This window comes from Silene latifolia, chromosome 6, assembly GCF_048544455.1.
Source record: "Silene latifolia isolate original U9 population chromosome 6, ASM4854445v1, whole genome shotgun sequence".
In the NCBI taxonomy this organism is placed as follows: domain Eukaryota; kingdom Viridiplantae; phylum Streptophyta; class Magnoliopsida; order Caryophyllales; family Caryophyllaceae; genus Silene; species Silene latifolia.
In genome coordinates, this window is record NC_133531.1 from 126,571,787 (window position 1) to 126,594,588 (window position 22,802).

The 22,802-nt window shown below is 35.9% G+C and overlaps 3 protein-coding genes across 3 annotated transcripts; 2 read left to right on the forward strand and 1 right to left on the reverse strand.

Annotated features, from left to right (window-relative positions):
• Positions 1–206: 206 nt before the first annotated feature.
• Positions 207–3,518, forward strand: LOC141588638 (uncharacterized). Its single transcript, XM_074410071.1, has 2 exons — positions 207–1,080; positions 1,720–3,518. The coding sequence occupies exons 1-2, from the start codon at positions 207–209 to the stop codon at positions 3,516–3,518; spliced, it is 2,673 nt and encodes an 890-aa protein (XP_074266172.1).
• An 8,924-nt stretch (positions 3,519–12,442) lies between these two features.
• On the forward strand, positions 12,443–15,123 carry LOC141587236 (1-aminocyclopropane-1-carboxylate synthase-like). Its single transcript, XM_074408688.1, has 4 exons — positions 12,443–12,838; positions 12,937–13,068; positions 13,561–13,721; positions 13,871–15,123. Exons 1-4 carry the CDS (start codon positions 12,698–12,700, stop codon positions 14,877–14,879), a joined length of 1,443 nt encoding a protein of 480 aa, XP_074264789.1. The 5' UTR covers positions 12,443–12,697; the 3' UTR covers positions 14,880–15,123.
• Positions 15,124–15,859: 736 nt separating this feature from the next.
• Positions 15,860–22,572, reverse strand: LOC141587237 (monodehydroascorbate reductase, chloroplastic/mitochondrial-like). The gene is made up of 17 exons (XM_074408689.1): positions 22,466–22,572; positions 22,187–22,373; positions 21,989–22,088; positions 20,697–20,774; positions 20,433–20,504; positions 20,109–20,227; positions 19,918–20,002; positions 19,367–19,456; positions 19,067–19,168; positions 18,850–18,939; positions 18,626–18,706; positions 17,897–17,968; positions 17,689–17,783; positions 17,485–17,573; positions 17,309–17,371; positions 17,162–17,202; positions 15,860–16,410 (listed from the first exon to the last, which is right to left on the reverse strand). Exons 1-17 carry the CDS (start codon positions 22,473–22,475, stop codon positions 16,285–16,287), a joined length of 1,500 nt encoding a protein of 499 aa, XP_074264790.1. The 5' UTR covers positions 22,476–22,572; the 3' UTR covers positions 15,860–16,284.
• Positions 22,573–22,802: the final 230 nt, after the last annotated feature.

The window sequence follows — 22,802 nt, forward strand, 5'->3', positions numbered from 1 at the left end:
GTTAACCATGGACAGAAACTTTCAGGGGGGGAAATCGTGAAAACCGTACTGACCGACCCAACAACTCCGAAAATCGACCCTTTTGTATTGCTTGTCAGAGACCCGGTCACATATTTAAAGTTTGTTATCGAGTAACTGGCAATTTTCCCGAATGGTGGGGTGACCGACCTCGAGACCGCATCTATCTACCTCCTAATGCGACTGACATGAGTCAAGCAGTCTTCGTTCCCGACGAGGCAGGTCGTGCTCGATGGGCACAACGAAAATCATCTACCTCTGCCTCTTCTTCCCGTACACAGAATTTGGATACGGCACCGTCGTTTCCGCGGGCAAATATAGCTACTGGTCACACGGCTAATCCTCTTGGTAATGGAAACTCTTCCTCTCGTCCTTTGGTTAATAATCTTGATAGGCTTGATTTAAATAACCTAAGTCCTAAGGAACTTGAGGAAGTATCTCAGTGGTGGAAATCCCGTAAGACAGACACCTCTGAACAATTAAATGGTAATTTTTCCTCTTCATCTTGGATAATTGACACGGGTGCATCCCATCACATGTCGGGATGCCTCGCTTATTTTATTAATTTACGCAATATTACCCCTTTGAGTGTCGGCTTACCTAATGGGGACACGGCCATGGCCACTCAAAGCGGCGATATCCGATTATCGTCTCGTCTTATTTTACGAAACGTTTTATTTGCTGCGAATTTAAATTTCAACTTAATATCTGTGTCTAGTCTTTTACTTGACGTATCTCTTACTATACAATTTTCTCATCAACTTTGCCTTATTCAGGACCGTTCCTCGAAGATGGTGATTGGTGCGGGTGAGCAAATCGAGGGATTGTACTACTTGAGAGGTGTTCGATCAGACAAAGTGCATCTCTTTACCATCAATGTCATCGATGAGGTTGAATTATGGCACCGTAGGTTGGGACATCCCTCCTCCAGTATTTCTCGTTTTTTATCTTTTTCGAATAAAAACAGTAGCACTTCTTCATTTCATAGTAAGCACTGTGACATTTGTCTCCGTGCTAAACAAACTCGAGAACAATTTTCTTTAAGCACGAACATTGCTAATGGTATTTTTGATTTAATACATTGCGATTTATGGGGGCCATATTCTGAAAATGCCTCATGTGGTTCACAATATTTTTTAACCATTGTCGATGATTTTTCACGATCCACATGGGTATATTTACTCCGTCGAAAAAGTGATACTCGTCAAACCTTATTAAATTACTTTGCTTTAATTAAATGTCAATTTCATAAACAAATTAAAGTTATTCGAAGTGACAATGGCACCGAGTTCACGTGTCTCGAATTTTTTTTTAATGAAAACGGTATTATTTTTCAAACCTCCATGGTCGATACCCCACAACAAAATGCTCGGGTAGAACGAAAACATCGTCACATTTTAAACGTCGCTCGAGCACTTCTTTTTCAAGCGAGACTACCTATCCTCTTTTGGGGAGAATGTATCCTCGCTGCAGTCTATCTCATTAATCGGACCCCGAGTTTTATACATAAAGGCAAAACCCCTTATGAAATTCTTTTTCAAAAACCCCCGCCTACGAGTCACATTCGCACCTTTGGGTGTTTGTGCTATGCCCGTAATATAAACCGTTCTCATGACAAATTTGCACCTTGAGGACGCAAGTACGTTTTTTTGGGCTACCCTTTTGGTAAGAAGGGGTGGAAAGTATATGATATGGATACAGGCACCTACTTTTCATCCCGCGACGTAGTATTTATTGAACACGAGTTCCCCTATTTTTCTCTAAACATACACGATGAACACCCACCAATCCCGACATTTCTGGACGACACTCTTATTCCTATTGAAAAAATCACGCCTTCCCCGACCACCCAAAATACAGCCGCTGGCACCCTCGAATCCCACACCGATACTACCTCCGGACACCACCTAGACACAACCAAAAATCCACCCATCAACACCCCTGAACCCCACGTCGACACTACCTCCCGACCCCACCTCGACACCACAAACGACGACCTCACCTCACCCCCAAATACCGACACCCCTCCTGTCCCACCTCCTGAACCCGTCACAATGGGTAAAGGTCACCGCACCAAAATCCCGAGTTCCCGTCTGAAAGGCTTTGTTCGACCACCTATCAATCCCTCAACTCACGTTCTCACCGCCACATCATCATCTTCAGGTACGAAGTATCCTATCTCTCAGTTTATTGATTATTCTAAATTTTCGACTAACCGTAAAATTTTCCTAGCGGCCGTGACCGAAAATTACGAGCCAAATTCCTTCAAAGAAGCAATGCAGGTACCTCAGTGGCAGGAAGCGATGAAGAACGAAATTGCCGCTCTTGAACGAAACAACACATGGACTCTCGAAATGCTCCCGCCTAATAAAAAGGCTATTGCCTCGAAATGGGTCTATAAAATCAAATACAATGCCGACGGGTCTATCGAACGCTATAAAGCCCGCCTCGTGGTCATGGGAAACAGACAAATTGAAGGCGTCGATTTTCAAGAGACATTTGCCCCGACCATAAAGATGGTAACAGTCCGAACTTTGCTCACCATCGCAGCAGCAAAGAAATGGGTCATTCATCAAATGGATGTCCATAATGCCTTCCTCCATGGAGATCTCAACGAAGAAGTGTACATGAAACCGCCACCTGGTTTCAACACCTCTACCGATGGAAAAGTTTGCCGCCTTCGAAAATCTCTATATGGTCTCCGTCAAGCTCCCAGATGCTGGTATGCCAAACTCGCCACTGCTCTCACCTCCTACGGCTTCAAACAATGCCCGTATGATCATTTTCTATTTTCAATATCTACAAATGACACTGAAGTACACGTTCTCGTTTATGTCGACGATCTTGTGATATGTGGTAACAAGACAGCTATGATCGACCAATTCAAAGCATATCTTAGCAAGTGCTTTCACATGAAGGACCTCGGTCCATTGAAATATTTTCTCGGCCTAGAAATTGCTCGCAACAACACGGGGCTCTTTATATCTCAACGGAAGTACGCCCTCGATATCCTCACCGAAGCTGGCTTAATTGGGTCCAAACCGAACAACATACCCATGGAACCGAACCATCATCTAGCCTCCACGAAATCGCCCCCACTAACGGACCCTCAGCCCTATCGTCGATTGGTGGGCCGTCTTGTTTACCTCACCATCACCCGACCCGAATTAACATACTCAGTTCACATCCTTGCCCAATTCATGCATGCACCACGAGTGGATCATTGGCAAGCCGCGCTTCAAGTCGTGCGATATCTTAAGAGTAGTCCCGGACAGGGTATTCTACTTCGCTCCGACAACGACCTGCGCTTACATGCTTATTGCGACTCAGATTATGCGACATGCCCAAATAGCCGAAGCGGTCTTTATCACCCTACATCTTATTCCTCGGCGAAGACTCCGTCTCTTGGAAAACGAAAAAGCAAAATACCGTCTCACGATCATCATCCGAGGTCGAGTACCGAGCTATGGCACACACGGTGTGCGAAATTAAATGGATAAAGGGGTTGCTGCAATTCATGGGTGTCACACAAGACAAACCAATCGAGCTCTTATGTGACAATCAATCCGCCATTCACATCGCTCGAAATCCAGTTTTTCACGAACGAACCAAACACATCGAAGTCGATTGCCATTTCATACGGGATGAGATAATCAAACGTACAATTCAACCAAGCTATGTTCACACGAAAGAACAGTTGGCTGACATTCTCACCAAGGCTCTTGGACGCAACTCATTTGCTGACCTACTCTCCAAGTTGGGCGTTTCAAACTTACACGCACAACTTGAGGGGGGGTAATACGAGACCAGCCCAACTAAACAGCTAGCCCAAGCTCAACGGCTAGCCCTAAGCATAAACGGCTCCTTGCTCTCTATTCAAGGGAATTATCTTTCCTACCTATAATATGATTTACTAGCCGTTAAGTAAATATCTCCTTCCGTAAATACTATATAATGTAATGTATATATAGCTAGTCAAACATCCTTGTAAAGCAACATTCTGACAATCGAATATACGTACATTCATATCATACATCTTATAATACATAAATTTACTTTTAACCATTACATACGTTCATTAGTCTTATACACGTGATTAGAGACATGCAGTCCGTGTCTAACCTAATCTTAAAAGTTAAAACCTTGACACTCAAGGTAACATTATAGTATTACACTATTACTTGGTAAACAAGTAAATGTTCCCATTTACGATGACATTAGAGTTTTATTAAATTGTCAAAATGTCTAAATTTTCAAGTCCGTACATTACGTTGAATGGCTGAAATCGATCTACTGCTGACATTTTCAACGTAAATTAAGTCAAAAGAACTTTGTTATTTCTTGCTTGTGTGTAGCTGACTAAAGCCATAGTAATTCAATGTGCTTGATTATGCCATTAAGTCGTACTCGTTTTTAATACTCTTATCTCCTTTATGTCCTTGTACTTTCTAGTTTCTACAATTACTTCTCGATTGCTAAATCACAAATAGGCCTTCGGCCCTTCCACTTTAATTATTTATTTAACTTTGATTTGGCGATAAAAATAAAAAACAAGAGTGTTTCAATTATAGGATAATAAGTGAACCAAATTACGTGTAGAAAATCAAATTACCTATCCAAGACGTTTCCAAAATAAAAGTAAATAATTGACTAATACACCTCAAATAAAATGGGTATAAATAACCAAGACAGATATATCCTACTTTACATGTTCTAGACAGATGAGACTTGAGATCCATTATAAGCCAAATTGCTATTTATGTCCTAGTTTTATTTGCACCACACAATATTCCTAAAGAAATTAGTGTCATGTAAGGTGTCATATTGCTTACTCTCTCTTATAAAATAAGTAAGTGTAAACTATATATTCACTTGAATAGATGAAATATAATGGATCTCTACTGCTTACAACATGACCCGTAGATATTAAAAAGTATAGGTAATAAAAATCTGTTTTTTAAAGTCTCTCCTAAATATGCATCACAATTACTTAAGGATAGATCGAATAAATACAGATTGAATATTAATAGTACAGTATTTGTTAGTAATTCGATAACACGCGTTTATTATGATCTATTTGTTATCTACTAGCAACCACCATAAATGGTTTATTTTTATTTTCTTTATTTTTGTGTCAAAATTAAAAGTAAACAGATGATGGGATTTTATACGTGTAATTACTCCGTATAAAAACATAAAGAGTGTATCTCGACAAAGTCTGCGATAATTGGCCATAATAAAATTGTTGGACCATTCTATTGCATAGTGCATACCTTCTTAGTCAAATTTCTCTCTGTCAAACTAATTGGCATCCCATGTGCATATTGACCTTATTTTCCTTACAATTACAAACTGGATTACTTCACACATTTGTTTTATTACGATGTTTGAAGAGATTAATTCAAACTTCTACTTTCACACCAGATATCAAATAATTATAATTTCTATAAATTTGCTTTGAATAAAATGTTATTATTGTAATCCTGATAATACTTCTTATAGATGTGAACTTGATTAGATTACACAAATGTAAATTATACAAGTGTAATTATTATTAATGAATTGCATAGTCTTTGTTTACAACAATGTTCTATTTATATACTACATAATATAAGGGTAGTTGTATTTTCACCAAGGGACACATTGATTCATGAAGGGACGCTAATATCTTTCTTCATATTCTACGTATGTCTTGTCTCTGTCGGTACATTTCAATACCGACATATAGTCAATATACTCCAATAGAAGTTATATCGAAATTAGTTCTATTATGGTTTAAGAAGGGCGCTAGTTTTTGCAACGGATAAGAGTTAACTTTAGAACGGAAATCTGTGCGAATCTCTTCGGCAAAAAAAAATGAATGTACAGTAGATTTTCTGTGACAGTGTCTCCTACTAAGATATTGAAATATTTGACAATTTTTAAAACTCTCCCCTTTTACAAATCAATTGGTCTTCCTTGTGACGGGTTACCATTTGTGGCGGATATTTTGTGAGTTAAAATGGTAACAAAATGGGTTAGTGAAGAAAGGGGACCACATGAATAGTGTTGCAGAGAGAGAAAAAGTGGGTACTTTGTGAGGTAAAATGGTATCCGTCACTCAAGAGTGACGGATATGTGCCGTCACAAACAAGAATTTGTGTTTACAAATATTTTCTTCTAAAATGCACCTTTTATGAAAATTTTCACTAAAACTTTCACATGAAGATTGTTTTAAATCAGCCATAAATGGTCATTCCATTCTATCAAAAACTATAGTTTGCAGCAAAAATGAAGTTATTTCGTGGTCGATTTTGATGGTCTTTAATTTGGCATATCCATATATGTGGCTGGGGGCGGAAGTTTTAAAGCAGTAAGTGGATTATACATCTGATGTAGTACATCCGATAATATAGTTTTTGAGCATTGAGATAAAATTTTTGAGTTTTAATTTAAAAATTTTGAGTTTTATTATAAATTTTTTGAGTTCATTTACTTAAACATTAATCTCAAAAAATTATATTATAACTCAAAAAAAATTACATATAAGCTTAGAAAATTTGATTTTTGATATAAAACTAAAATATAATTTATACACTCTATAAAACTCAAAAAAAAAATACACAAAAAACTCATTGAGTGTGAGGTAATACATCTGATGTACAATCTTTTTTCTCGTTTTAAAGAAAGACTAAGGAAAAGTTGACACTTTTGAAAGAAAAACAGTTATAAAAGGCGAGTTTTAAAATGAGATTTAGTAAAGATGGGTACAATGAATAAATACTCGTACACATTAAGAAAAATTATCGCATATTTTTAAGAGTATGTAAATATACAATATTGTGTAAATAAATGTACACATTTTTAATTTGACAATAAATGAGAGGAAGAAAAACTTAAATCGTTTGCACATTTCTTCCATGCATATTAAATTCCCTTTTTCTTAATGTGTATTTTACTAGATGTATATTAATGATTTAAAAATGAATATATTGAGAAATAATTTCGCCTTAAAAATAGAAAAAATAATTAAATATTCTATATTTTCATTAAATAATTTCCCAATATATACATTTTTAAACTACTAAAGTATGACTAGATTGCATACAATAACAAATTTGGTTTTTCATTTTGACAAAGTAATTTTCCATCATCCGACAATATCTTAGTCAAGAAATTCTTGGACATGAATATTCAATGAAGGCTTGAAGCATAACACTAGTCAATGATTCAAATCATCAATATTATTAATTAAAGAAGTCAACAAAAGAAGATACGTGCACAATTTACGTAATCTTTCAATGTTTGTCATCATTCTAGTTTAATGCAAGTATCCTTGTCCTCAATTAATCTTCTGTAAAATGATTTTAGTACACAAAAAAATGGGTATATTTAAAAACGGTTTTTCTATCCTATGCCCACTAGGCATAGGATAAGAAACCTAAAAGGGAAATAATTAATGATGTTTTTCTTATAAAGTGATAGAATATTACAATTTCCCATAAAAACATCATTAATTATTTCCCTTTTAAGTTTCTTATCCTATGCCTAGTGGACATAGGTTAGAAAAACCCATTTAAAAATTAGCATAGATTATATACAATGCATGCATATTATATATAGAATTTTGTTTTTTAATTAGTGTATTGTCACATACTCGATCTTGTACTTTGATTTGAGAAAAGGAATTGAAACTGTAATATTAATCAAAAGAATGTGTTATAGCACCCTTAAAGATGGAGAGTAAAATTATCCCACATTGGAAAAATAAGGATGATATGATATGCAATTGGTCTCCCTTGTGACGGGTTACCATTTGTGACGGATATTTTGTGAGATAAAATGGTAACAAAATGGGTTAGTGGAGAAAGGGGACCACATGAATAGCAACTCCAATGGTTGAATTCAGGGACCTGCTTGCAATTGTTCTAAATTATCAAGCTACATGCTCATCATTGAAGTACGAAAATATGTCACCGCTTTCAAGCAGGTGTAGCTTGTCAAACTACATAGCTTGTCCATTAAAAAGAATAAAAAATTAATTAAAAATATTTTAAAAAAATATATTGCAATATTTATTTTTAATGTGAGACCTTGTAAGCTAGATTTGTTGTAGTTTACCATTGGAGGATCTTGTAGCTTCAAAGTTTTGTTGCTTAAAAAAATTATGGGAAAAGGTAAGCTACAGGGTCTTGTAGCTTGCCATTGGAGTTGCTCTAAGAGGCTCTACGTACCACATTAGTAACAAGATCTTGTGGTTTGGGCATAAGGAGGTCAAAATGGGCTCAAAGGTAGTGGATATCTCATCTTTAAGAGGTGTGTGTTACGATAGTGGTGGTCTGGTTGTTATAAACAGTTGATATAAGCCCGAAAAAATAAGAGATTGAATTTAACAAAATTCCCACCCTTTTAGAAATTTAGGTATATGATGAACAATAAAAATACCCGAGAATATTGCAACCCGAAATCGACTCGACTCGACCTGACCCGATGATGACCCGTAAACCGATACGGCGCGATAATCAGTGACCCGAACCCGAACCAAACCCGACCCGATATTGGTATGACCCGACAATTATTAAGCTAAATATTGATCAAAATGATAGTGATTTTGTGCTTAGATTGAAACGTTTGAGTTAATAATGAAGTAATTTACACCAAATAATGGTTAAAAGCTAAATTTAATGGTAAAAAATTGAAATAATGCGATAAAATAACCGAATCCAATATTGCCCTAACCAAAACCCAACCCGACACGATACATCATTTGATCCGAAATGACCTGACCCAAACTCAACTCGACCTAAAAGGGAAGACTGGCCCGATATAACCCGACCTTGATCTGACCTGACTTGACCATATCCGCGATTATCACCATTAAGAGCAAGTCCAATGGTATAGCTTAAGGACTTGCTTGCAATTTTTAGAAATTGCAAGCTAGTTGCTATACCATTGGAGTTTGCCATGTAAGCTTGCTTAGTTTAAGCAACTAGCTTCATTAAGCTAGTAGCTTAAATGACCCTACAACAAAAAAACAACCAATAGCAATTTAGTTGGGCATAATTCCATTATTCAAGCTAGTATAAATGTTAAGCTAAACTATTGTAATTGTTTGGTAGCTCAAAATAATTGTAGCTTAAAGTTTGATATGGCAAAGGTAAGCTAGTTAAAACTAGCTTACCATTGAACTTGCTCTAATGGCTTCCTACAATAAATTTAAAATATGAAAAATGTAAAAAGATTCAAGTAAAAGTACAAAATCTCTTGCACGAGCGACGAAAAATCAGTACTGAATGTTAGGCAAACAAATCTCAACCGCATAGCCTAGCTTGCGACGCTATGCTTTAGTTAGGTTTACCTTTCTTTACGGCTGCAAAAAAAAAAAAAAAAAAAAAAAAAAAAAATCTCAACCGCCTCAATTTCTTGTCATGTCTTTATTAAACCAAACCAATGAATTAATAATCTGTGTGTCTGAACTACATTTACACAAAAAGATAAAGTTAAACATTACGATTTACGAGTATATATATGTCTATACAGATAATAAGCTTATTAAAAAAATGAAATCACTCACCAATCGAATTTCAGTGTCTACACACCAATCTCAAATCTCAACTGCTTCCTACATCTTGATATGCCTTTATTAAGCATTGGCCAAAAACAAACGAATAAAGTATTCAATATTACGTGTCTTTGAGCATTAAATTAACAATAAATTAAAAGTGTTGGTTTCCTCCCTCTTTCAAACAAGATACTCGCTTTATCACCGTCATTTATTTACCTTTAATTTTGACACAAAAAAGAGAGGGATTAATTGGGTTGATTATTGTATAATAAATTGTCAATTTAAGCGTGAATGATCAAATTACCCATCCCAAAATAAAGGTAAAAAATTGATTGGAATGCTTCAAAATAAAAATAAGTATACAAATGATTGGGACAGAGGAAGCATGTTGTACGTAAATGAGGTATGATTGTATATTTGTACGTGCGAAGAACAAACACAAAGTATCTATATTGCATCATCCAAAACAAAGTACAAAATCATACAACTCATAGTCCCATACAAATTTATTATCGGTGTATAAATTTATTAATAATTGATTAAAATATTTTAGAATGGATATTATTCGTATGAGTGTATGACTATGAAGCTTCATTCATCATCTCACACAGCTATGTTTCTATTGATCAATATGACAATTTTTGGGCTAGTCTTTTCTAAAAAAGAAATTAGTAAATCTTCTCTAAAAATATTTTGTACAAATTTGTAAAATTGTCCATAAAAGTACATTCTCATGAATCTCATCCTCGCATTAACAATGTTAGTTTTAAAATGTCGTTTAAAGACTAATTATTATAGGGCAGTCGCTTTCATCGTCTTTTACAAAACAATTTTTGAGATAGTGAAAAATGTTTGGATTTAATTGAGCACCCGAGCAAATAGCATGAATTACGATGATTGAACCATCCAAATTCGATTATATTGGAAAAATTATATATTATTGTTTAGATAGACGACTTTAAATTCCTACTTCACGTTTCAATAGATCATATTGAGAAGCACGGATTTCTCAATCGTCTGATATGCTTTGATTCTAAGCAGTATCAAATCGTACTCCGTATCTTTTAACTAAAACCAAAGTTTAATATTTAAATTGTGATACGATTATCCGTTTTTTCATTGTACATAGCTATCTAAGATAATTATATTCGATTATTCAGAAAGAAAAAAAATACTAAATAATATTCACCAATTCTCGTTAGACGGGTTAAGTATCATACCACTGCATATAAGACAAGTATATTGCTTTTTCCGATGCATTCTTATATACACAACTGATATATATCTGACCCATCTTAAACATAAAACAGCTAGTGTCATCTTATACTTGGTGGACAGGTTAGTTTTGTGTGTGACACTTGTACGCGTAGATCATGTGAAGGGAGTCCATTATTAGTACATGGCTGAAGATTGAACGTGTACAATATCAACACACAAATGAACATGTCATTTTATATGTTTCCAATATTGCGATTATTTATGAATTCATCGCACACTATCTATTAAGAGCATTACTAATTACAACCATTATCATGAAATGAAGCGCATTCATTACTATAATAGATGGTCTCACCAATCATGGCCATTTCTTTTAGGGTTGCATGCATGTGTGCGTCTACACCCCATTTCTGGAAACAAGTACATTTTGTATAATTAGGAAACACATTAATTAAGTTGATCAAGTGGTTGTGAATATTAATCATGAGTTCACTACTTGTAGATAATAATTTTATTTTAATTTTTTTTCCTCATCTGTGTTATGTATATTTTGCCACACAAAAGAAAAATTTTATGTTTAAACCGAATTTCCAATTATCAAAAATTCGAATTTGACGACACTACTATATTTTTGTTAATTTTACGCTCCCATTGATCAAATTCTAAAGCAATTTTGTGATTAAACCTGACAAGCATGTCAAGTCGTGTTGGGTTAGTGTTCGTCTCAACATTAAATGGATCATCATCACTTTAACCTGAGCACAATCATGATAAACGGGTCAAGACATAAGTGTCAATTTCCTCAACTCTATCCTGATCTACCTATTATACTCGTACAAAGTGACTCAACCAACATGTTCAACTCATTTATATTTAAGTGGATCATTTTCAACCTACTTAACTCGTACAACTCATCAACTTAACGAACTTGTCAACACGGCAATTAAAACCCATTCAAATAGGTTATTCGTGGCAGGTTTCTGTTAGCAAACCCAAACCTTAACCTGACACAAATAAATTTTATGTCATGTTCATATAGACCCAAAACCATGTTAACTGACCCAAAATCATGCTTGGATTAACTATTAAGGCTCTATGTTATAATTTTTTACATATCGACTTAATTACTTAAATGAATAGCAACATTTTAATAAAAAGTTATTAACAAATGCCGCCTCATACAAACTGACCAAATTTACATACATTTCGAAGAAAATAATGAAAATCAAAACATGCCAGCCAACCATATACCAACTTTATGAATTTAAGACTCGGTACACGTACGTGTTGTGTCCCACATTTGGAAGTTCCCCCACTATTGTGTCAAAAACAAATAAAATACGTTTTACTTCACTTTTCTTTATATAGAAAATTAATAATTTAGTACTAGAAGACTAGTACTATTCCTAGGGAACCTATCTAGTAGGAAAGCGTAGCACTCGCTACTCCAAATTTCTCAAAAAGAGTTAAAATTATCGATTTTTGCTATTTTAAAATTCTTAAATATAGACTTTAATATAAATATGAAACAAACAAAAAAAATTCGCTACCTCGAAATTTTATTTCTGGGTTGGTCCATGTACTACAACATACATCATGCAAGATGCAACTACTAGTCTACTACGAGTAGTATATATAGATAGCATTGTCCATCCAATGAATACTACCAACTCCATCCATAAATGTTCATCTAACTCTAAACACATATCAATCATACAGCTATTACGCGATTTTGAAACATCACCTTATTTATTCCTTTTTTCTTAATATTAATAATAATAAATTCTTCTATATATAGTATATACACTCTTCACTACTTTCTTCACTTCATTCATCACACAACAAATAATTAAACTTCAAGAAGAACTCTATCATTTTTGAGTATTTGGTAAAGGGTAAATTTGTCATTTGTCGAAAATGTTGTCGAAAATTGCAGCAGGAAATGGGCATGCTGAAGAATCTGCTTATTTTGATGGATGGAAAGCTTATGAAAATGACCCTTTTCACCCTGTTGATAAACCTCATGGTGTTATTCAGATGGGCCTTGCTGAAAATCAGGTAACTAATGTTTCTGCATGATATATTCTTTACGTTTGATTAAAATACTCGTCAAAAAATGAGTCTAATTGTGATAATATCTTATTTGAATGTTTCAGCTTTGCTTTGATTTGGTGAAAGAATGGATATTGAAGAATCCAAGTGCATCCATTTGTACAGTTGATGGTGTGGATCAATTCCAAGATATTGCCATTTTTCAGGATTACCATGGCTTGCCACAGTTTAGAAAGGTATTACTTTGAAATCGTCTTATAATAATTTATTATGACTTGAAGTTTAATTGGCACCATATCATATGAAATGGAAAATTATGTCGTAAGACAATTATTATCATATCCGAGTAATGTAATTTCCTGATAATCTTGTCGTAAAACTGTATTACATAATAATTTGTGTGTTTTTGACTCGAAAGTTACGTCACGGCCTCCCTAATAAGCACTACATCAACTTTAGTAACCAAATTTGACATTTTTGAGGTCAAAATGATGTCGATCAATATTGACAATTATTTTAATTTATTTACTTTATTTTCAGAATAATAGAATGTCTAAACTCTAAAGTAAAGTTTGACTAGTGCATCAAGTCTAATGTAGACAATTAGAAATTGACAAGTACTTAGTGGCTATGATCATCTCGAAATTACGTCGTTTTCGAGTCGATTTTATAATTAACATAATCTGAATTAGTGCTAATAATCTTTAATTAATTGTGATTATTAACAGGCTGTAGCAAGATTTATGGAGAAAGTAAGAGGAGAAAGAGTCAAATTTGATGAAAGTCGTATAGTCATGAGTGGTGGAGCAACTGGAGCCCATGAATTGATGACATTTTGTTTAGCTGACCCTGGTGAAGCTTTCTTAGTTCCGACTCCATACTACCCTGGGTACGTCTTACGTTCTTATTACCTTCCTTTTTACGATAAATTTACAAAATTAAATTAAAGTTAAAGGGTTACTTCAACACGTTTTTTTTTTAAAATAAGAAATTGTTATGAATTCATCAATCTAAATGTTTGATTTGATAAATTTGCAGATTCGACCGAGATTTAAGATGGAGAACAGGGGTACAATTAGTCCCAGTATTGTGCAATAGCTCGGACAACTTCAAGATTACAAAATCGGCCTTAGAGGACGCGTATGAGCGAGCCCAAGACGCGAAAATTAAAGTTAAAGGGTTACTTATAACAAATCCATCAAACCCTTTGGGTACAGTCCTTGATAAAGAGACCTTAATTAGCATATTAGCCTTCACCAATGAGAAGAACATACATTTGGTATGTGATGAGATTTATGGTGCGACCGTCTTTGGGCAGCAGAAATTCATAAGCATAGCCGAGATCATGGTCGACCAGCCTCATAACCCGGACCTCATACATATCGTTTATAGCCTTTCAAAAGACTTGGGATTTCCCGGGTTTAGAGTGGGAATTGTGTATTCCTATAACGATAATGTGGTGAATTGTGCTAGGAAAATGTCGAGTTTTGGCCTAGTTTCGACCCAAACACAAAGGCTAATCGCCTCAATGTTGTCAGACGAGGAGTTTGTCGAGAGGTTTTTGGTTGAGAGTTCCAAGAGGTTAGAAGCAAGACATAGGGCATTCACTTGGGGACTTAACCAGGTTGGGATTCAAAGCCTTAAGAGCAATGCCGGGCTTTTTGTATGGATGGATTTACGCCACCTACTACAAGATGCAACGGTGGAGGCAGAGTTGACCTTGTGGCGCGTGATCATCAATGAAGTTAAGATCAATGTGTCACCCGGTTCTTCTTTCCATTGTTCAGAGCCAGGGTGGTTTAGGGTTTGCATAGCTAACATGAGTGACGAGACTATGGACGTGGCCTTAAGGCGGATTAGGAGTTTCGTGCTGAAAAAGAAGAATGTGGCGAAACCTGCTGTCGTCTCGACCAAGAGGAAATGTTGGCAAACCAACTTGCAGCTTAGATTGTCTAACAAAAGGTTGGATGATTTTATGGGGATTTCGCAAATTGGATCGCCTCACTCGCCTCTTCCTCAATCACCTCTTGTTCGAGCACAGACTTAGCTAACCAGCCTGTTACAAATTTATGTTATGTTTCAACAAGTGATTAGTACGTCGAATAGAATGTAATTACAATAAGACTCGTCCTATAACGTTTCTAGCTGTTTTATTTTCGGACATTTGTGTAGGCTGAGGAGTAGGAAATTACTCGGATCATTATCATCTTCATTCTTTCAAGTTTATTCAAACAATTGTAATAGTATTTCTCATTGTAATCGGATCAATTGTAATATAGTTTGATGTGAACATTTTTTCTCTCACCTGTTTAATCACTTATCCGCCTCGACCCTAATAAAACTTTTATCATAAAAAAGTTGGAGAACGCGCCAATGAGCATGACTTAGATAACGCGTGCCATAATGTCAGTTTTGATACTGATGGAGTTCGAGCACCAGTCATATTGGCTAACAGAACTCGTGAAATGAAAGAAGATTAAGGGGGTGTTTGGTTCGCGCGTGGGTATGGGTTTGGTATCAGGAATCATACCCGGGTGGTATGGGTTTGGAACTTGATTCCCCATACCATGTGTTTGTTTCAATTTCGGGTGGAATGGGATCGAACTTCATCAAAGTTAAAAAAATCTAAAATACAACATTGAAAATAATTATTTTTGATATTAAAAAATCATGAAAATGAAGAGTTAATCAAATAAATGTAAAAAAAAATCATTTAAAATGTTCCATTTAAGTTTTTTTCATGTTTTTTGGTTTTATTACTTGATACCCATGGGTATCAATCTCATACCCATCTTCCCCCTTGGGTATGAGAAACCCATACCTCATGGGTTTGAGGTATGGGTATGAAACCCCTATTTTTGCCAAACAAACACTTAGTATGGGTTTGGCTCATTCCAAACCCATACCTCATACCTTTATGAGTTGAACCAAACACCCCCTAAAAGTAATGGTTTCGGGACAGTAAAGATTTTATCTACTTGCATAAGGTTGTATTCACACGCATAATTACCGAAGTAATCTCGATCGTTGAATGTTGAATTAAGACTTCATGTTCGAAGTTTGAAACTTTGAATTAAGACTAGTTTGGAAAACCGAGTCTACTACAGACCGTAGTTTATTAACGAAAAAGCACGTAATCGATGTGCAGTTCTACACCAGTACAAACTTTGGACATCATGCTTCAGATTAAACCATGCCAACATGGTACATGAACAAATTAAACCATGACAACATGGTACATGAACAAATTTACAGCTCAAGCTTATTCAAAATAAGTTGATACATAAAACATCAAATGTTTTTTTTTTCTGTAGCTATGATCTATCTTCCTCCTTCCGACGAGTGATGTCCTTCTGTTATTCTTCATGCCCATAAGTCGCCTAAATCGAATCCGAATGTACAGCGCGCACAGAGCTGACAATAGAATCCGCTAGGTCATGCTCCTACACCTATTATGCCGTGGACTGAAGAGCTTGTTGGGCGATTTCCAGGGCCGCCTCCACTGTTGATGCACTCTTCAGCTTAGCTATGTCAACCAATGGTTGGCTCCTTGCAAGTTTAGGAAGAAGTTGGAACTCCTGAAAGGTCACAAATGTATGCATGTTACTTCCAACAACAAGCAAGTAAAAAGCACAACAGTAAGAGAGACAGTATTTGATAAGGAAATTTGTCCTGCAATAAGGAGAGTGTGCTCAAGAAGCTACAATAATCAGGTCGGCAAGAGACAAATGCACCAAATAGAGTAGGCATCGAATCTGCTATGAGTTTTTTGGGGTGTGAATGGAGCAATTTTTGAAGGCAAATGAAACTTTTACGCATTTTGCCCAATTTTGGGAACTTCCTATTTTTCTGTTTAGCTGTTATTTATGGTATGTAAAGTAGTAGAAAGTTTCACTTTACAATTTCCTACATATACCATATTATAGTCGCCCTTAATTCTTGTGCATAAAGTAGTAGAAAGTTTCAATGCAATGGCAGGAATTTTGTAAACAGATTTATCTCGATATGGCAATGGTTATGAACTTATGACAATGACGTGTTTCGAACACAGTATGTGAATATCATCCCTGACTTAGTGACTTTATTAGCTAAACATATGTACATAAATTATGTGAGTGACAACTCAACAAATAGCTCTCTATAACCATGGACTTTATGGTGTTCATGATTCTCAGGGAGTTGGTAACCAAATGCATGTTAAGAGCTTGCATATCAAACCAAAGACTTTGGCATAAGAATAAGTTTTTAGACCTAACCAATATATGAATGATGATAAAAAAAAATACATATAAAAAAAATAAAAATAAAAACATGACCATTAATCACTACCTCAGGACTTCCACTTTCAACGAGAACCCCTTTCAGCTTCCCTGTGATTAGGAACATGTTACTCGTAAATCTTTTCTACTAAGATTGAACTGAGATGCAACTTAAAACGAGATAGAAGGATAATCCGAAAAGGATAGCTGATGATACCAGAGTCTATCCAAAAGGTAGCTATCTTGGGATCAAAGTTTCCAACCTCAACTGCCTCTCCAACTGTTTCATACAGAAAATACTTTTAAGCACACATTTACTCATGAAAAACATTTAACAAATAAATTCACCATAATACTAGGCTACTGTACTCTAGGCTCTGGCGACAATATTACCATTGTCTCCAAAGAATTGCCACCATATTTTTCTCTGGCTCCCTTCATATTCAAATACTCTGGAGTAGAAGTATGGGAGATAATCATACCTGCATTAAACAGTGATAAGTAAGCAAAAGCAAATTTATGCATCAAGAATTTCTCGAACATAATTTATTGATATATAAGTGAATTCATTAAGGCAGGTAAATGAAACTAGCATACATGTGGGTTCGTGCAGTTAATAATGCGCTGACACAATGCTGGGCTGATTTACGGGCATGATCCACATGTTCTACTCGTGTCATACGGTCGTACATCTGCCACACAAATCATTCAGTTTCAATGTAAACTTTGTCTAGACCACAGTTTCTATGTGGTCTATAAGAGACAGCCGAAGGAACATAAAGTGGAGAAAGACGAAACTACATACCTTCAATGGGAATGCAGCAACATCTCCAATAGCAAATATCCCAGGTACTTTAGTACGGAATAGCCCATCAACCTGAATATGGTCAATACTGTTTAGCAATATGAATTCCTAAAGTGTATCCAACTGTGTTCAACAGCACATAAAATGTAAGCATTGGATGTTTCGTCCTACGCAATTCCGAAAGAGAATTAAAGCATTTTTGACGAGTATGGATCCTCTCCATTTCATTTTCTCTCATTTCTTTCAGTTTCCACTAATAGCACAATTCTAAATTAACATCTTTTCTCCACCTCATCAAATAATTGACGGTTGAATCGTCCTGGAACAAAATCCGGTCCATTGAGAGGAAATGGAGAGCATCCAAATTGATTTTTGACAAACAAAAAAAAACTATTACAAAACCATTTGGACTTCAAGTTTCACCCATTGCCGAAATTTTATTTATTACTTTACAGATCTAGTCCTAAAATGAAGCCAAACACAAACTATTCTTTGAGTTCACTAAATTGAAGCACTTTTTACAATGTGTAGTATGACTAGTAACAATAGATCAACGTAATTTCTGACACGATTTTCATTAAGGGTAATTAGAGGCGGCGTCTTTTTTGTGGAAACACGATGCATCAAAAAAACTAAACCATGTGCGCAAGTCTCATCAACTTTCCTTCAATATTAAATTGAGGCCTTCAATATGCATTTCACAAATTCATGAAAAGGCATCTCACTAACCTGTATACCACCAACACTTGTGTTCAAGCCAACATTATCAAATGGACTGGTGGCAGGTCTAGCACCAATACCTATAATTATCTGCACAGAAACGAAACATTCATATTCGCAACAGTGATACACAAGAAACTAAATCTGAGCCTTAGGAGTGAGATTTTGGAACATGGAACTTTGACAAAAATACGCCGACTGAAGTGAAAAAACAATCTGAAAGTGAAACTCACCGTATCTGCTTCAATGGCTGAACCATTTTCCAGTTTAACAGCAGCAACTCTTCCATCAGAACCAGCTTCTAGGTTTTGGATCTTAGCACCCTAGGTTTTGAAAATACTTAGAAGCGTCAAATTTAGTTGAGATGTATATAGTGTGTGAATTAATATTACAAAGGGGACAATTAGGTTTAAGACATATCATGGGGGGACATATAGATAAGTTGCCAACCTTCACAAATTTAACACCATTTTGACGATACAGCTCCTCGTATTTTTGAGCAAGAGACGGAGTAAACAATCTCGGCAAAAGATGATCCTCGGGAAAAATGATCTAATTCGTCAAAGAAACCACCGAGCAAAATTAAAGATACTAAAGCTAAAATAAGAAAGATTAATTATATTTTTCAGTCCAAATCAGACACGTATTTGCAAGCTTTTTCTCAGCATCTACATAGCTAAAAGTCTATGCAACAGCACAAATGACAAAATCCAACTTAAAAACAAAACGACAAAAAACCCATGCTTATACCGTTGTATCGAGATTCCAACCAACAGCTGCAGCAGCAACTTCCATGCCAATATAGCCACCACCCACGATAACCACTTTCTGTGACTTTTTCTGCAAATCAAAACCAAAAGGTTTATAAATAGTGAAATAAAACATAACCAATTCCAGGGTAGGAAAACTAAAGATGAATACATAGGTAAGATGACAACATAAATTAAAATGGATTCAGTTACATATAGAAAAAGAATAAAAGCAAGGCAGTATTTCTGTATAAAAATAAAAGAAAAATAGTAATGAGAGAATTTGCAGGCATATAGAAAATCACAAGGAATTCCAGTTAAAATACACAATCGTTTATTTCAATTAACAATAGAAGGTTCATCATTTTATAGGCTCCTTAAAAACTATCAAATGTTCTCCATGGCTCAATATTAGTAGACGAGCAACTTTGCTGAAGAGAAGCCCTTAAGGATTATTTAAGCTCGCCTTAGAGAAATCAGCCTCAAAACCACTATACGTCTACACCATCAATAACACAGGTGTTGAAATTTAGAAGTATTGGAAGACAGTACCAATGACTCGATAAGTGAGTCAGCATCTGCCACATCTCGAATATAATGCACACCAGGTAAACTTCCGCCGATTTTTTCTGGAAATCTGAAACCAAAAGTAGTATTAGTACCAGACAGTTACATGAAATGGGGAAGGGAGCTGCTGTAAATTAATCTTCTCTATATCAGCAAAAAAAAAAAAAAAAGTATACCTTGATGCTGAGCATCCAGTTGCAATGATCAGAGAACCATACTTCAGCGTTTTACCAGATTGTGTTTGTAGAGTATTTTTCTCGATATCAATACCCATCACGGGGTCCTCATAAATCATCTATATGTATGAAAACAAACACCAAATTTACCATATAGAAATATCAAGGCAGTAAAGTAGGGCATGCACTTATGTCAACTCATATGAGTTGAGAGCTTTTCTACACTTGCCACCGAACATACAGAGCAAAACAAACACAACATATATACACACAGAAAAAGACTAAAGGAAGAAGTATTCAACAACGAAATATAAAAAACATTACCTCAATCCCTTTCTCCTGGTACCATTCAGGAGTCTGCCTTTCACCACCAGCTCCAACACATGTATGAAATCCCTTCAAAAAATCAAAAGCAAAATCATTATATGATAAATAAATTGGCAAAGTGAGCTCAGCGCCTCAGTGTCAACTTGAATAACATAAAGACAAAAAATAGGCAAAGCCGAATTGACAATTGTTAACTGGGCAGTGAACGCCCAAAACAGAGAAATTCCTTTAAATTAAAAAATAACCGGATGTGACACGTACAGGTAGACGCGCAGGCTTCTTATCAACTGGAAACAAGTAGCCCTTGGTCAATGCTGGACGCTCATATGGCGCATAAGCCTGTAATTGCATTAAAAGTCAATTATCAAAATATAAAGGCTTTGATTAGAACCTCTCTAAACAAAGAATAAACAATCAGCCAATGAAACTCAATGCAAGCGAAAGAATAATACAGCCATATCCCATTCTTCCAGACATTAGAACACATTGTTAATTGAAATTATCCCTTGCCTAACGTTTGGCAGAGTGATTTAGCAAGCAGTAGCACAACAGATTAAGATCGATAAAAAATACAGGATGTTTGTCATGTTTAGCTCAATGATTGTCTAGTGTAAATTCACCTATATCCTGGGACTACCAACAAATTCTGAGACAGTGCTTGCTACCAGTTACAACCTCAACCATTGCCTCCTTAAGCATTTGCAACCCTACAAACCCTTTATTGCAAAGTATAACAACTGTCTTACAAACACCAAACAAGGGAGGCACCAAGCCTCATTATCTGTTTCACCTCCATGCGCGCTATTCACCTTCATAAAATAGAGAGGAGTTCACTACATTCAGACACGAACGACTTCCCTCTCTTCCACAATATAGTGCAGCACATACAGAAACGTAGATTAAGCGACTTGAGACAGAACTTTCTCATCCAACTCTAGCGACCTTGCAACATACGTTAATCAGCCTCTCAATATAACCTCACATAAGACCAAGCACTCGTACATGGCATAGTGGTTGGACACTTCATTTATGGCCAAATCATTTTCTAAAAGTAAAAAAGATCTACGCTTGGACACGCATCCATGTTGGCTGATTATGAACCGAGTTGACATAACGCACACCAATCCTCCACTCCATACTCTCTTGTAATTAGTAACAGAAAGAAACATCACCAAATAGAACATAATTCATTTGCTAAAATTCTTTAAGCTCAAAGGATAAACCCCTACTGATATCATTGTCATCAATCAATGGTTTTTTCCATCTCATCCATGCATTAATGACATTGCCTCCAACGAAATGTCAACTAGCACCAATTAATAAGCTCATAAACACCATGATAAAGTGACGGCGTCTCATTATTAACACCTCAAAGTTCAAACACTAGTCAGAGGTGGAACATAGGGTCTCAGACCTCCTTCACCTTTTCTTTCCAAGGTTACTAAACTAACTAACTAGTTCGCCACCTAACAATTTCGAACATGCTTTAAATCCTGGCTCCGCTACTGATACTAATAAAACATTCTTGAGTGCAGCTAACAATTGACATGTACCTCCTTAGAAACAATGCAAAGCTTGCCATCAGCCAATCCGTTTTCAACGAATGTCCGAGCCGCATATCCCGCTGCATTTCCTCCTCCAACGATCACATACCTAATTTTCAAATAATCAAATCAAAATCAAATTGATTAAAAACATCATCAATTACACCATTCAAAAAAGAACAAAATATAACAACGCAATCATCATACTCTCGGTTACTGTTATCAAACGAGGCAGAGATCGAGAAGCTTCTAGAAGACCGTCGGAAAGTTCTAGAAGCCACGACGGAAGAATTGCAAGGCAACTTCGAGAGAGAATAGAAAGAAGATGAAGAGTGCGAAACGATGCCGTTTTTGAGTGATAACGAGCTGGACATGGTCGCCATTAATCGTCGAACTATACAACAACAATCAAAAGGTAATTAAATCAACAAATCGATCGAAAATTATGTCAGAATTAGGAGAGATTGAAAGTTCGAAGATAAAAACCTGTTGACATCGAGAAACTGGTGAATTTATAAAGTATCGTTACTGTATGTAGTATGATTGGGGGGAAATATTATATTATTATTTTAATTGAATTGTGGCTCAATATCAGAGCGAAAGGCCGTGTCATCACGTTATATAAAACGACAAAGGGGAGGAAGAGGATTGTAGAGAAAATAATAGAGTAGAGAGCAGAGTGATGGGAAGACGTTAGATTGGCTTTTGGCGGCAGTGTAAGTTGTTGTGGTGCGACCATAACGGGGAGAGGGGGGGTGGAGAGTGGGTCGTCTTGTCTTTTATGGTGTGAGTCGAGACGGGAAATGGTTCGTTGGGAGTAACC

What these genes read in the sequence shown, in the direction of transcription:
- LOC141587236 (XM_074408688.1), top strand. Translation starts at nt 12,698, where the DNA reads ATGTTGTCGAAAATTGCAGCAGGAAATGGGCATGCTGAAGAATCTGCT. An exon ending in TGGGCCTTGCTGAAAATCAG is followed by an intron (nt 12,839 to 12,936) that starts GTAACTAATGTT and finishes TGAATGTTTCAG; the next exon opens with CTTTGCTTTGATTTGGTGAA. An exon ending in CCGACTCCATACTACCCTGG is followed by an intron (nt 13,722 to 13,870) that starts GTACGTCTTACG and finishes ATAAATTTGCAG; the next exon opens with ATTCGACCGAGATTTAAGAT.
- LOC141587237 (XM_074408689.1), bottom strand. An exon ending in ATGGTGTTAAATTTGTGAAG is followed by an intron (nt 18,940 to 19,066) that starts GTTGGCAACTTA and finishes TTCAAAACCTAG; the next exon opens with GGTGCTAAGATCCAAAACCT. An exon ending in TACCTTTTGGATAGACTCTG is followed by an intron (nt 17,203 to 17,308) that starts GTATCATCAGCT and finishes TCCTAATCACAG; the next exon opens with GGAAGCTGAAAGGGGTTCTC.
- LOC141588638 (XM_074410071.1), top strand. Translation starts at nt 207, where the DNA reads ATGAGTCAAGCAGTCTTCGTTCCCGACGAGGCAGGTCGTGCTCGATGG. An exon ending in AAGCACGAACATTGCTAATG is followed by an intron (nt 1,081 to 1,719) that starts GTATTTTTGATT and finishes ATATGGATACAG; the next exon opens with GCACCTACTTTTCATCCCGC.